The sequence below is a fragment of the Amblyraja radiata genome, chromosome 4 (assembly GCF_010909765.2).
Source record: "Amblyraja radiata isolate CabotCenter1 chromosome 4, sAmbRad1.1.pri, whole genome shotgun sequence".
Classification (NCBI taxonomy): Eukaryota; Metazoa; Chordata; class Chondrichthyes; order Rajiformes; family Rajidae; genus Amblyraja; species Amblyraja radiata.
This window is the reverse complement of record NC_045959.1, coordinates 88,305,644-88,321,935: the sequence shown is the minus strand read 5'-3', so window position 1 is coordinate 88,321,935 and position 16,292 is coordinate 88,305,644. Positions and strand designations below refer to the sequence as shown.

The following is a 16,292-nucleotide window of genomic DNA, read 5'->3' as shown; positions in this document are numbered from 1 at the left end:
CCAGTCTGAGATAAGGAGTATCCATAGCGATGGAAACCGTCAACATCCTGATGTTTCCTGTAGTCTATTGACCTCAGTGACTGGCTTCTGGAACTATAGCGTCCAAATGCTATGGCAAGGCAATGGCTTGTGTAAATAACCTTTGCTTTCATTTCAAGCATATTCAGGATTACAGTTTTACAATGCAAATCACACAGAGAAGGTGCATTGATGGCTCTGAGTAGATTTTCCACCAATTTAAAGCGACAGAATTTAAAATAAAAACAACTTATCCCTAGTTGAAACAGTCTCTAAAATTGCACATGGAAGTGCTTTTATTTTTTTAATCTTGAAAAAATCCACCCATCCCCTCCCATGGATCCTCATTATTTTGGCAGGATTTATCCACAGCTGAAGGTTTGTGCCTTAAAAGTAGTAGGGACAGTTGTTGCCAGAAATGAAAACAATGGAGGATAACCCAGTTTTGCCTTTAGCCAAATTAATTGTTTGGCATCCAGCAATTCAGTGTTGTGCAAACTCCCCAAATCTGCAATATTTGTTTTACCTTAACTGATGGCATAGTCAGTCCCAGTAGAAACTGGTGGGACATCCAATAGGAAGAGAATGGTTTCTGTCTTCTTGGCTTTTTGAAAGACAATCACAGTCGGCAAGAATCATATTCTTTCTCCAATGGGGAAATCCCTCACATGTCCTCCAAATTTTCTCTCCGTCTCATTATTATTGCTGATTCATCAATATTACTCCCCTAACATTCTTTTATTCCTTCTTTTAAGATCAACGCATGCCATTGTGATGGAAAGAAGTGTCTAACGTCAAAGGTCAAGGTTACCTTCAATTAAATTCCAGTGTTTAATCATTACAAAGTATGTCATAAAATTGCATATGGTAGCTTGGATTACTTCAAGTATAATTGGGCACCAGATTGCAGCAGTGCCAGTATTTGGCATAAGCAGGTCCTATCAGAGGGGGGGCAACAAGTGCCATTTGGCATGGGCCTCATGCCTGTCTGCTTCAAAGGGATCTTGATTTGGGGTCTCTAAAATTGAAATTGGCCTAGGCCTCAGTTCATCTATGAGAGGGCCTGGGCATAAGCACTGAGAAATACAAGGAGAAGTGAAGATAAATATATTTCAGACATGATGTCATTGAATGGCAGATCAGACTCTAGGAATTTAAAGAGAATGAATCACCATGAAGATGGCTGACATTGAATAAAGTAGCAGGATAACTGGAGTGTGCCTGGGGGTGGGCCAGGGGGAAAGAGGGCATATAATGAATAGGGCCATCTCAGTCGATTATCTGTAATTAAGAAACAAAGAACAGGGACTGGCCACAGAGCCCCTATTGCCTTTTTTGGCTTTCAATTAGGTCATGATCAATCGTTATCTATCCATCTGTTGCCATAATTCTTCTTATTGGGATTTGCAAAAATCAGATTTAAAATCAACATTTTTTTTGTGGGTTAAAAGCCTTCATGTTGACCTTTTCCTTGAACTTGAAAATACATTTCCATATCTCTCTCCTGAATAACCTAGCTTGCATTTTTATGTTCTGTCCCCTTGTTCTCAATCCCCACATCAGCCAAAATAGATCTCCTAATCCATCTGATCAAAATCTTAAAGGAATCAATCAAATCATGTTTAACCTTTTATATATATATTTGAATGCCAAGGACTAGTTATTTTGGACCTACTCAAACCAAGGTTTTAATTTAATGCAGAAAGACCTTTTTTACATTGTAAAATTCTAATTATAAAGGCTAACACTATTAGTCTTTTTGATTATTTTTTTCCTGTGACTCTTAAATGTTGCTGCTCTGTGTACATGGACCTCAGATTCTCTTTTAGCTTCCACTTATTAGTCCAGGGTCGATCAGTAAGTATCCTGTCAAAATGTCAACTTGTTAACTAAATGTTAACTAACATACCCAGGTGGTTTCCAGAACTAAATGAGGAAAATTTCTGAACTGAGAAATTTTGACCTACCATCTGCAATTTCTTTCATCATTTTATAAAATATATCAATAGAAACCATCATGTGCCAGGGATTCACTACTGCTTTGCACCATTATTTTTCTAATACTGCTCTATTTTTAATTTACTGACTGCCATTCTACAGTTCATTTTTAATTTCTCTTGGGTGTCAAATATATTACCAGTTCCTCCTCTGTGAAAACTGACACTAAAGTAATGATCAAACAATCGTCTCATTTCTTTATTATCCTTTGCAATATTATTAGCGTTTGTTTTTAAAGAGTCCACATTACCCTGGGCGACTATTTCACTTGTTGAATTATTTTTGTATTAATCATGATATTGCTGGCAGATTTTTCACCTTCGTCATTTGCAGATTATACTTTTATTTTTGATTTCTTCATTATTCTTTATATAACAGCCCAAGACTCACCTTTGCACTTTTATTTCAATTTCTTTACATTCTCTCACCTGTCAACCACAATGTTCACACTTGTAATTAAATCCTAATGGCACTGGATGTTTTTTGATCTTCATCTGTAATTTTAGCAAATTACAATGTTGACAAATTTGCTGATATTAAGATGTTTCCCCTCCAAATAATGCTCACAACAAGAACCTAAAATGTCTTGCGTCTCTCTTTATCAAAATTAATCTTAAATTTAATCTCCATGTGATCACTGTTAATTAATGTTTGGCTCATTATTCATTACCAAGTCAATTATGGTACAGCTGCATGTCAGTTCTTAAAAAATAATACCCAGGACATTTTCTGGAGTGCATTCAGGAAATTCACTGAACTTTCTCTCTTGAACTTGTCTGCTTTTCTCAATTTATCGGAAAACTAACCCTTTCCATTAAAAACATTTCTGATTTTGCTACCAGCTTCTCTACACCTGAATGAATACTATCGACCACTTTATTCTTACTATCAGGAGACCATGGGACAACAATCATTATGGTTTAAGTCCACAACCTTCCTCCAAGTAAGGCTACAATATCTTTCCACTGCACTACTGTATACACTATTTACAATCATATACATCATGAGGAAACCAATGCAGAGTGAGTGACTGCAGAGTGTACAACTGAGACCCTGACTCACTGATTACTTATAACCATATAACCATATAACAATTACAGCACGGAAACAGGCCATCTCGACCCTTCTAGTCCGTGCCGAACACATAATCTCCCCTAGTCCCATATACCTGCGCTCAGACCATAACCCTCCATTCCTTTCCCATCCATATAACTATCCAATTTATTTTTAAATGATAAAAATGAACCTGCCTCCACCACCTTCACTGGAAGCTCATTCCACACAGCTACCACTCTCTGAGTAAAGAAGTTCCCCCTCATGTTACCCCTAAACTTCAGTCCCTTAATTCTCAAGTCATGTCCCCTTGTTTGAATCTTCCCTACTCTCAGTGGGAAAAGCTTTTCCACGTCAACTCTGTCTATCCCTCTCATCATTTTAAAAACCTCTATCAAGTCCCCCCTTAACCTTCTGCGCTCCAAAGAATAAAGCCCTAACTTGTTCAACCTTTCTCTGTAACTTAGTTGCTGAAACCCAGGCAACATTCTAGTAAATCTCCTCTGTACTCTCTCTATTGTACTTGTTGGTTTAATTTTTTTATCGCACTCCCACTCTTTCTCCCTTACACCATTCCATTGAAACACAACTGAGGGCTGAGAAAGGCACCTCCTAGTTTGCTTAACATCCCTAAATTTTTAGACCTAACACTAATTTCAGCAATTTTAGATCAAAATCAGCGCTTCAATTTTCTTGGACAACAGTTTCTGGCAATGATTCTCCTGACATTTTGAGCTCATCTTGATGTATATTTTGCTACCTTTATTGACAAATTACCATTCCTGATTGGCTGGCATCATCATACCTTTTCGTTCAATGGGTCTGCCTTGCACACAATCACATTATTTTTTCATGTTATATCCTCCCATCTCCTTTTCCTTGCACACACCAAGTAAAATCTAAAGTATTTTCTAAAATTTCATTGACCCAAGGAATTAACTATTTCCACTAATGTTGCCTGAATTGTGAAGAATTTCTATAATTTTCTGTCTTGATGCCAAAATTAAATTTCTTATTCAGCAATGTCAACCATAACCTTTTGGTAATTATTTTCCCTTGCCTCTCTCCTATCTTCCAACAATTGCATGTAGGATTTTTTCCCCATTGGTAAAGTGACCTCTTTGTTTCTTTCACTTCGCTTATGCATGCTTTAGACCTAAAGTATTTAAGATCCAATTATGAACACTCTCCAGCCTTGTCTTCTTGTGATCATGATGTTATATTTTGCTTTGGATCCCAACAAGATTTTGGACTTAACACATGATTTCAGCAATTTCAGATCATAATCACTGCTATAATTTTCTTGAGCTGCAGTTTCTGGCAATGGTTCTCCTTGTCATTTTGATCTCATTTGAACCATATTTTATCACCTTTATTGACTAATTAACATGGTTGCCTGGCACCATCACCCCATTTGTTTTGGAAAGAGCCCCTGATCTGTCCTTCCGCATTGATGTTATTTTTCGCATTGTTTAATTTAACTTTTTGTTTGTTACTTCTACTTTATCTTCTTTATTTATTTAAAATTTGTTTTCACCTGGTTCTTGGACATTAAAGTTTGTGACCAAAATTCTGCTTATATTTTTTTATTTTAATCACCAAGTTCTTATTTTTATCATTGTTTCTCACTGAGATACTGCATCTATTCTGCTGGGAACATGTTATGAACCTAGTTCAAGTGCAGTCTATCTCTAAAGATTCAGCTCCCTCCTATTCCAATACCAGTGCCTCAAAAATTCAGCTTCAAAATTTCTACTTTTAATTTGCCTGCTAACTGGCCTTTCAGACAGTTCTCTTTTCTACCATGAAAATGAATGCATGATTTTATTTTCCATCTTCCTATCCAAAAGTCTCAAGTAAACCCTTAAACTGTTGCTAAGTAGGAACTCACTCTTGAAGATTCTTGGTCATCAGTGCAAAGGAAGCTATAAAAACTTCTTTTGTATTCTAATTACTTAACTTCCAAACTGTTCTTCCACACTTCATTCAGTAGTCAATTGTGCATACATTCTCAAGTGTCCTTTGCTGTCCACTATCCCCTTCTGGCAGCTATATATTCCCCCAAATGTAACACTAAACAAGCCAGGAGTTCCTACCGAGTTGGAAATTCCCAAAGTGGAGAAATTTTCTGTTGATGTGGCAATCCAGGACATTCCTTATGCTTCAAAACCCCCATATAATACTGTCCCAACGGGTTGCCAGGGTTAAACTCAAAGCAGCTTTAATAATACTGGCCATGTGATAAATGCTGATCAGGAAATTGAAACTTCTGGTCAACTTCTCTGTTTGTCCTTGGGTACTACCATGAAATCCTTTGCATTTACTTGGGAAATTGGAGCAGAGCATAATGTCTCATTAATAAAATGGCACTTTTAACTGCAGCATTTCCTCACTACTGCATCGATTACATGGCCAAGTGTCCAATTTTCAGATGACCCCTACTTTTGAACAGATCAAGATACTACCAAGCACAAACTGCTGGCCTGTTTTAATGATTAGCGGTCAATACATGCATCGAATTTTTCAAAGAATATTGTACAAAAATATTAAGCAATCAACTGCTAATATTTCCATTAATAAAAGTCCAATTGTAAATATAATGGAAAATTGCATGATATTGAGCTTCAAAACAATTTTCAATGTTTCATTATTACAAGGAATTGTGTTTAGTGTCTGTATGTTTGAATGGCACTGTAGTCATCTTCATATGCCTAGATGTCCCAAGAAAATAAATATTGACTTAATTACATTATGATCTTCAAGACATCTAAAAAAAAAGACGAAGTTCAGCTTTGCTAAAGTAATTATTTCAGCTGTGTTTGCTCAGGATCCAAGGTAAGTAAAACTCGTGGCAATTTGCATGAGTTGCACAGCGGCTGAGAACTTAACTCTCTCCAGCTAGTACCAAGCCATCTGCCAATGGATGAACTGGAATTGTATCTCTGACTAATAATTCACTCTCCTCTTGATGCTGGTCAGAAATGCTTTGATCGTGATTGAGGGTGGGGCAGCATCACTTCAGTAGAATGGATGGACCAGCCTATCAGGCTGATTCCCAGTATAACAGGTCATTGGGTCTGAACACTGATAGCTCAAGTGTGTAATACTTTAGGTTCCGATGAACTTTGATAGGAGGGGAGGAGTGAAATGTAATGTTCTGCTATTAACTAACATGGTGGAATAACATCTAGGATCATTTTGTTGATCAGGTTTACTTATTTCATCCAAAGTAAATACCATATTGATGCATTGGAAAATGAATCTTGCATCAGGTTAGTCAATGGGATTGATGTGTAGTGATGGGAGTTTGCTCTCATGTACTTCTGCATTAATTACTCTGACTAGCAAATAGTTATGTACCTTCCCAAAAACAATTAAAATATGTCCTTGGGTGGGCTAGGAATGTTTATTTATTTGGTGTTTTCTCTAGACATGGAACTTTATTGACTTGGGGAGAAATTATATGACAACGTATTTATAGTTGATTGGCATAATTTCCTAAGACACGTTCTTTCTCCTAATGTGATTTTATAAGCTCCCTACTCTGCAATAACAGCTCCTTCCCTTTAAATGTCGCATAAAATATTTACTGGGTGAACAGTCTAAAGCAGGGATTGAAATCATGCTGTGTCATTATAGCTACTGCTCTTGTAAAACATTCTGCAGCCTGCTCTTTTGATGGTAGCATTAGTTTGTAAAAGTAGGTTAACACTTGTTAAGACAGCAGATAATAAAAAATCATAAGAATATGTCACATTCACCACCATTATTTCATCCAGTAACTTCAACTTAAAAGTCTCACCATCAAGATCCCTTATTAATATATCATTAATTTACAATAAACTCAGATAATTCTGGCAGGTCTTTTTTCTTTCCACTGATTTGGGAAATTATTTGTGGTGATGGCTTCAGAGTGAAAAGACTGTTACCAACCACACTCGTGTAATATGAATCACAGAAAAGTTACACTGCAAATGAAAGTTTGTAAATTAACCCTTGGCAGTGATTCTAAAGGAACCTCACTAATCTTGATATTCACTTGATTTCAGTCAGAAGAAAGACGTAAACACTTTTGCAGTGAAACAGTGAACATAATTTCCCTCGATCTAATCATTAACATTCATTGTACTTTATATTACTAGAATTACATGCCAATTTGGAAGATACTTTCGCTGTTTAGTTTCTGTGTCAGATTTTGCAAGTAAAATGGATTCCTGCACACACTCCAATCTTTCAGGCATGCTGAACATTTGATTCTATTACTTATGGTAATTTAGTTGCATAAAATTGTGCTCTACCAATCTATCCAGACAGTTGAATGAACATGTATAAGAACTTATCATTTCAATAACTTTTAAAATTCTGCAGGCATGCGAAATGTTTAGTAAAAGAGTAAACTACATAAAGGTCTCATCACAAAAGACTCCTCGCATTACTTTTGTACATCATATCTCACCTTAAAATTTGATAACTCACAGCTTGCTTCCCAATAATCTTCCCACCATTTCAACTCAATTTGAAAAACAATTTCTTCAGATCTGTTTGTAAATGCCCTTAAGTACACGATTGCTTTTATTGACATTGTCAAGAATGAAATTCCCTCTTTTCATTGCATCATGCACAACATTTCCTTGGCCATCCTACAGCAGAAATTTAAAGAAATACAATCCAATCCCTCCATTACTTCTTTCTCCAGTCTTATCCCTCTGGAAAATGATTTTAAATTATGAGATAATTTCCTTGCATGTGACTTTTCACCTTGAAATCTTTCTTCTAAGAGGGCAAGGCTAGCTTCACCACAATCATAACAGTGATAGTATTCACAGATTTACAAAAGTGGAGGATATGACCAGAGATTTATCTTTTTCCTCATGTCTTTCTCCTGATGGGGCAGATTCATTGTTTGGGATGATACCTCAAAAGTTGAAATCCCTGAAACAAAGGTGTATGGCGATTGTTTATGTGAGTCACGTGCCATAGGATTATTTTTTTTTCACAATGTAATATTATAGCTAATCTTAATCTTGTCCTCAGCCAATAAATGCCTGGAGTGGCCTTGGATGGCCATTGAAATGGGCCATTGATACCTAGCATTTAACCCTCTCTGAGCTATATCCAATTATTTCTGTGAAGATGAGGTAAATCAACATACAAAGGGATTGCACCTCCAATATCTTCATCATATGGCTCAGCTACTTACTGGGTAAACCTGTTAAATTATTACAATATAATAGTAAGAAATATACTTTGCAGGATAAAAACACATTGTTCAAAGAAACATTCCTAGATAAGGCCATTATTCAATTACAATGAAACATTTTAGACCAATTTACTCATAATTGCATTTTGGCAGATTATTATCGGCAGGGATATTGATGGCAAGACAATTTAAATCAGCATTATTAAATACATCAGAAACATCACAGAAATCACATGGTAATATCACACACATTGAAATTAGTACAGTTTGATTTCAAAAATCTTTTCACTTTTAGACTATAAGAAAAAGTAAGATGAGAACAGTAATATTTAGAAGAATGGAGTCAACTATGGCATGAGCTTCAGAGTGAAATAAAGGGAGCAAGTGATGAGTGTGAAGAACGAATGAGAAACAGTGATAAATCTCAACAGAAAGAAAGTAAACGATAGAATGAGGACAGTTCCATACCTTGAAGTCAGATCTGGACAGTGATCAGACCAGGCAAAACAAGCAAGGACTGAGCTGACAGCCTAGTGGAAGGATCTTTCACAAGACCATTATGCCAGCTAACACAAGGTCAACTAGAACTATTCTCGCAGTTGTCAGTGGGGATTTTTGAACAAAGTCACAGGCAGCCCATTGGAAGATGGTCATTGTCCAAGGAACTTATGTCAACTGTAGGACTCTTTCACAGGTGTGTCTGTCTCCATGACAGGCCGTAGATAGGGATCAAGGGGATAATACTGGATTTCAAATGAAAAAAATACTGCATTGTATTCTGTTGAGCAGATTTACATTGGGTTGGGATACTAGGTAGGAAGGACATTTGGAATTAAACTGAATAGAGTGTGCATCATGCAAATGATGTGAAGATAGGAAAGTAAAACTAGGTTTTATCTGGCATGTGGGATGTGTGAAAGTGTGTGGGTGGAAAGCAAAGATTGGAAAGGAAAGCTAGAAGGAGAATCTGGGAAAACAGCTAATCAAGAGTCGAAACTATACAGTGTTCATTTTCCTATAAAAGAGTTGAAACTTACTATTACAAGGCTGTTTATTGCATAATCTTCCTTCTTCTGAAATTCCTTCACAAACAAACCCTTCCTCTAAATGGGAATGGCAGGTCCTGCTTCGGGTTTGCAATCCACCCCCACACGACTTGGTACAGACACCCCAAGACGACCAGGCTTTCCAGCCACCTAGTCAAGAACCAGAGCAGTATGAGATAAAGGACTTTTGTTTTAATATTCCGGCGCTTCTAAGCTGCATTCACTAACTACAGTCAAGCCCATAAGAGAAAATAACAATGAATGCACCATGCATTGTGCTGTGCCAACAGTGTCAATGAAGCTCTCTGCTTCTAGCATCCCCTTTCCTCCCTCCTCTCCTCTGCTCCTTAGCCTATAGTCAGCGGTTTTCCTGTGGAGGAGGACCTGCTGGCTGAGATAAAGGCACTTGCAGAAGATGAACATCTCTGTGGCACTTCGGATCAGTTTGGCATCAATATGAGGAGTATCACGCCACAAACTCCAGTTATTCAATCATCCTTTTTGAACTCCGACAGCCTGAGATGAATTACCTTCAGACACTGACCAAAAATAGTCGAGGTCAACCAAAGGAATATTATGCTGTCATGTTTCACTGATTCGCAAGGTTGGGAGAAAAACAAAATAAAAGGAATGGAAGGGTTGTTTAAAAAAAAAATCTAACTGAGAAAATTAAATATGGGAATGCAAAAAATAAAATCATTACCATGTGTTCTGAAGGCATAATGAATTTTATGAACCATCTATGCAGCCTAAAGATATATAAAAATAACAATAGTCAGCAGAACTTAGGGTTTGGTGCTTTAATTGCTCAGCCAATCAGTGTGCCAAGACAGTACACAGCAACATCTATCATTGTTTGCATCAAGGGTCTGGCTGCATAAACAGGCACATTAAATGAACAATACAGTACAATTTCATTATGTTTTTCTGCTTTGTTGCAACATTACTTAAAATCAAGAAAATCGCCGCCAGCTACACAATGAATCGTAGAGAGATTACTGCAGTGGGAAGATGTGCAGCAAATCTTTGGACAGCACATCGCACAGCAAAGCAGTTAGGGAGTTGTGCAGTCTGCCAATATAGCAGTAGATTTCTGCTGCCAAATACTTGCTGCAGAACTAGTAGGATCATTCCAACCCAGAAAGATTAATATATATATATATTGTGATAAATGTTTTGTTTTATTTCATTCAAATTGAATGAATGCAGGAGGAAATAGTTAAATTCTTCTATTTTCACCAACCCAAGCCTGCCTTAGTTCTGAAAAAAATAATCTCTAGAAGGAGGGGAGGAGGAAGGGGAGGCAAATAGACAAGAGGCGAGAAGCTGAAAGCAAGAGTTCAAGGAAAAGCTGAAAAATTTAGAGTATTTAAGAGACCGAGGAGTTAAAAGGGAAAATTGAGCCAAGTGCGGAAGGAAGAAGAGATGGAGGAAAAAATGGAGAAACATAAGAGAACTGGACAAATGAAGGAGAGGGAGAGAAATAGCCAGATAATAGAATGATTAAGAGTCCAGAGGTGGGAACAGGAAAAGTAATTGAGACACAGAGAAGCAGAGCACACGAGACACAAAACTTCAACAGCATTTAAAGGAACAGCAACACTTTGGAAAACCATAAGGTGGTGAGGTCAGACGTCAATATCAACCAAGGAAAGGAAAAGCAGGAGTAAAATCTCAATCAGGAAAATCAGCAGGATAATCAGAGAGAGGCTGAGAGTGATACAGAGGAAAAGCAAATTATCATAGAGGATTAATGCCATTGGGAGGACAGATGACAAGGATAGATGTAAAGAGAAATAGGATACAAGCAGGTAAAGGTAAAGCACTAAGAAAAACATTCAGTTACTAGGGCACCACTGCTACTAAACAAAAAATAAGTAAATAATGGCATAAAATATGGTGTCCCTCCCTATAGGATATCACCATTTGCAAGCTGCGCTTGTGGAGATTACCAGGATACCCACTTCTGCTGATTGGATGCATTTTTACTTGTTTTTAATTAACCAATGGCACTTTAATGAAGAAAGCAAAAAATCTGAATTGAATGCTGCAAATATATACTGAATACAATGTTAGTATAATGACTGCCAATTAAACAACAATCGTCAGCACATAACCATATGAAATAAAATATAGTGGAGACAGCACTGATATGGCTTTAACTTTTAAGAATTAGTTCGACAAACCTGGAAGAATAATTTTGCAAATGCATATATTTTACTAAACTCATAAGTGAAAATCAAAATACAGTCTTGCTTTCACCTTAATTTCATCTCACAGCAAACCAAGTAAAAGAAAGATTCAATTTTCTGAATTTTATTTTGGACAGTAAAGGTATACATGTACATCCATTAAACATTTCATAATTAATTCAAATTTAAGATAGAGCAAATGTTTAAATCAGTCTTTGAATAAAGTGCAAAAGGAGCAATGGTAAAGTAATAGCCATTTTTCTCCACAGATGTATAGGAAAGGTTTAGAGGGATATGTGCCAAATGTGGGCAGGTGGGACCAGTGTAGATGGAGCATCTTGGTTGGCATGGGCAAATTGGGACGAAGGGCCTGTTTCCATGCTGTATAACTCTATACCCATGTTGAATTCCAAATATGTGGTACATTATTGCTGGTTTCACACTTTCACCAATTGCCAATGACATCCCTGGCAGCTCTGCGACAATCCAAATTTACCAAGCCATTAAGATAGAAAGCTTCCTTGATATGGATGAAATTTCATTGCAAATCTTAACTAGGAATAAAATGATTCATATGAAAATTATGCAACATATAATTAAAAAATGAACAAATATCATAGAAATATCCAGATACCCAATTCACAGAGTAAACTGCTTAATCTAAGAGTCTAAAAATAACTGCTGGGTGGACACAACAGGTCAAGTGGCATCTGTGGAGAGAAATGGCCAACCCATGTTTTAGGTCACCATCCTTCCTCGACTGAAAGAATTGAAGGGAAATAACCAGTACTTAGAAGAGGAGAAATGGAGCAAGAGCTTAAAAGGTGGAATCAGGTGATGAGGGGGAACATCAGTGGATGGAATCAAGTGGTGGAGAGAGGGGTGAGGAGAACAGAGGCTGGAAAATTGTTTTGCATGATCATTGAATTATCTAATTTCTGTTAAACTGCCACCTCTATCTGCTCCAATCCTCTCTCACAAACCCTTACTTTCCACAACACCATGACCCCTCTCACCAGACCATCACCCACACACTCCTCTTATCAGACCCCCTTTCCCCATCCTCCTTATCTTCAGCTTCCCACCCTACCTTCCTTATATGGTCCCATACTCCACCTACCTTTCACATCTGATTACATCTGCAGCCCCTGGCCATCTCCATCTATCTTGTCCCAGCCTCCGTTGTTATTCCCACCCCACTCTCACCCACCTAATTCCATCCACCTCTCCATCCCTCATCACCTGGATCCACTGAACATGTGCCAGGTCACCTACCCTCTATTGATGGTCATCACCCCTCCGCTCTTTCAGTCCTGATGAAGGGATGTGATTGAAATGTTGACCATCCATTTCCTTCCATGGATCCTGCCTGATCTGTCTCCAGCAGTTTGCTTTGTGGTTTCCTTGAAATGTTTTGCTATCTTACAAATGTGCTAAACGTGCAAATTATTTGTATTGTGAAATATCAAATGCATTGGTTTGCATTTCCAGCATTCTGAAGATTTTCTTACAAATTCAAAAATCTATATTTATCTTTTTCTAAGCACCTGTGTGCAGGACCTGCTCCTGTTGCTTAGAAACAGTAAAATACAGCATCAGAAAAAGCAATGATGCCAGATAATCAGGGGATTACACCACACTATCAGCAAAACCTGGGCTTTCTTCCCAATGTGGTTTTAGAATATATTTCTTAATTCTGAGTTCATTACATCCAATATCTCACTTTTGGTCTTATCATTGCACCTACAGATTTACGCCAACAACATGCCACCTATGGATATTGTCAGTCACGATGCTCAGAATGGGTAAATATTTGTTCAAACGTAGCCCTGATGTGGGTGAGAGACGGAAATGCAGGCTGCAGAATGGATGCAGTTATGCAGCGTACTTTTGACTGAAACAGCATCAAAGGTAGGCAACACTCTGCAAGGATCTCAACATTGCAACCCAGCATCCATGCCAACAATTTTATGCTCACCTATTGGCTTGTGAGCACCCCCTGCTGACTGATCTTGATGTTACATCCAACAAGAAGCAATGCATTCCAATCATCTGCAATTCTTCTAACCAGAACAATCCCTACTCTCAGCTCACTCATTTCACAGGCATTTCAGGATATCTCTGTCAACATCTTATGGGAATGTACAGTAATGGGCCTGTCCCACTTAGGCGATTTTTCAGTGGACTGCCGCCTGAAAAACCGGCAACTGGAACGGCGACTGTCAGAGTGGAACACACACACACACACACAAACACATCGCTTCCTTCACCAGCCCGTTATGCAGGCGGGGGACAGGGCAAGCAGGGGGAGCGCTGTCTAAAAAATTCACACGGTGCAAAGCCAAGGTGATATAGACACACACCACGATGAACAGGAAGGTTGGCACTGTAATTAAGACGGCGAGCACAGCGTACGGTAAGTCCTTTAAAAGAGGGGAGGGGAGGGGGGGAGAAGGGGGGAGAAGGAGTGTAGACATCTTTTAATAAGCCAGAGATACACGGCTGTGAAGCTCAACGAACATTTAATGTTACCGGTCGGTTATCCTTGGTTCTGAAAACTACTGCTTACCTTTTTTTCCCAATGAGCCAATGTAATTCACCGGTCAGCACCGGCTACAACCTACGAGAATCTCCGAGAACCTTAGAACTCCTGGAAACCCACTAGGACCTCCTGGCGACCCACCTACGGCACGAGCATTCTCGCTACTCTCCATGGCGGCTTCATTCGAGTCTAATTTTTCAACGTTGAAAAATTTGCGGCGACCATAATGAGGCCGCGACTAGTTGCCAGAATTCGGGAACTCCTCGCGAACATGAAGGCCACTCCCCGGCATCCACCCGCGAACATGTGGCAACCATATGGCAACTGCATATCTCCTGCAGTCACCTAAAAAGTCACCTAAGTGGGACAGGCCCATAATTGCTCTTTCAGTTATTAAAGACAAAACCCAAAAAATTAATTACATACAAAACAGCAGCACTAAAATAGACCATTCATGCCTACTGGCCTATGCCATTATTAATATTTCACAAGGACTTCACAGTGGCGCAGCGGTAGAGTTGCTGCCTTACAGTGAATGCAGCACCGGAGACCCGGTTTCGAACCCGACTACGGGTGCTATCTGTACGGAATTTGTACGTTCTCCCCTTGACCTGTGTGAGTTTTCTCAGAGAACTTTGGTTTCTTCCCACACTCCAAAGACGTACAGGTTTGTAGGTTAATTGGCTTGGTAAATGTAAAAATAGTCCCTAGTGGGTGTAGGATAGTGTTAATGTGCGTGGATCGCTGGTCGGCACGGACCTGGTGGGCCAAAGGGTCTGTTTCCATGCTGTATCTCTAAAGTAAACTAAACTTTTGTTCTGCAACTAGTCCTTTTGCCTTCATAAAATATCTAGGTTCGCCTTAAGTACGTCTCAGCTGGTTGCCTGAACTGCACCTAATGTCATCAAGTACTGCATTTCAACTATTGGTGATGATCCTTTCCATAAAATTATAGCCTCTGAAGTTGAATGTTTCAAATATGAATGATCTTTTGTGGCCCATTTAAAGCAAAGGAATAAATAAATCTTCCTATATCTTCTCAAAAAGAATTCTCGAACCTAACAGACTGAAACACTCAAAAACTGCAACATGGAAAAAATGTCAAACAATGTCTTGCAATACACATGTTTCATTTCTTTAGCTGCTATGTTGAGTGATAAATGCAGGTTAGTTCTGGCATATCTGTTCAAATGAAGAAGCCTCCTAAAGATGATCAAATGCTCCTTGGTCCATTGAATGGTTTCTGTAGTTGGCAGCATGTAAATCAATGGATTCAAAAGTGATTGAATGTTCTAACAGTAAGTGCAATTTATATTTTGCAGTCTTCCAATTTATTTTCTCCCCATGCTGCTGACAATTACTACAATTAAAAGAAAAACCTTCTTCGGACTGGGCTCTGGGATTCTATCAAAGCAGCTTTTATGTGAACGGAATGCACCTCAGGTAAAGTTCCCTGCGTTTCTTTTATTTTATTCATACACCAGATCATGACCTACTACAGGGACTGTCTGTGCCTGGAAGTCTAGGATTGAGCCTATCAGCCCACCCCACTGGAATTCCACTTCAATAACACATTTTTTGTATTGAAGTTAAACATCCAGGGACAAAAACTGAATATTTTATGTGCAGATAAACATTGTTCTGCATGTTTTAACATGAAAGTGTCCATTTCCAATTTAAAAAACTGCCCTTTGAAAAATTGGACATCCACCCATCTCCTTAAGGTGGCTAATACCTTTTCAGCATTACTTATACACATCATGATAGTTCAACTAGATTAACAGTCATCTCTGCCCTCTCCACAATCTTGTGCAATCGTGAACTTCATTTTTAACTCCCAGTAAAATAAGCAGTGAATCCCACAGCATGTGGGCTTGCTATCGAAAGGTCCCAACTTGGACATCAACGTGTTGCTGCCTGCCTTTGCTAGCTGAATTTCCGGCATTGTGTAAACTAGCTTCCTCGTTGCTGGGTCTCACAGTGCCTCGTACAAGCTTTTAACAGCATGCACAGCACAGACATGCTGCGATCTCTGCCCGAATAATGAGCCCATGCATTCCAGTGGCATGGGACCATTTCCGGCATAGGGCTCATCCTGTGAACGCTCTTGCAGGGCGTAATGGCCACAGGCTTTGAAAATCATATCTCCAACTTCTCCCACATTTTCCCCTTTCTCTTTGCCAACCTTTTGTATTGCTATACTATTGCTGCTATGGATAGAAATTGTTAAGGCTCAGAGATTC

The 16,292-nt window shown here is 38.6% G+C and overlaps 1 protein-coding gene across 6 annotated transcripts in view; it reads right to left on the bottom strand.

Moving 5' to 3' along the window:
- The window catches only part of adgrb1 (adhesion G protein-coupled receptor B1), a 576,464-nt gene that overhangs the window by 395,566 nt on the left and 164,606 nt on the right, over positions 1–16,292 (bottom strand). For all 6 annotated transcript variants that reach the window (XM_033019939.1, XM_033019941.1, XM_033019942.1 and 3 more), the window contains exons 3-4: positions 9,307–9,465; positions 2–109 (exon numbers count right to left, since the gene is read on the bottom strand). In XM_033019939.1, the coding sequence (XP_032875830.1) occupies positions 2–109; positions 9,307–9,465 (267 nt within the window). The remainder of the gene's footprint in view (position 1; positions 110–9,306; positions 9,466–16,292) is intronic.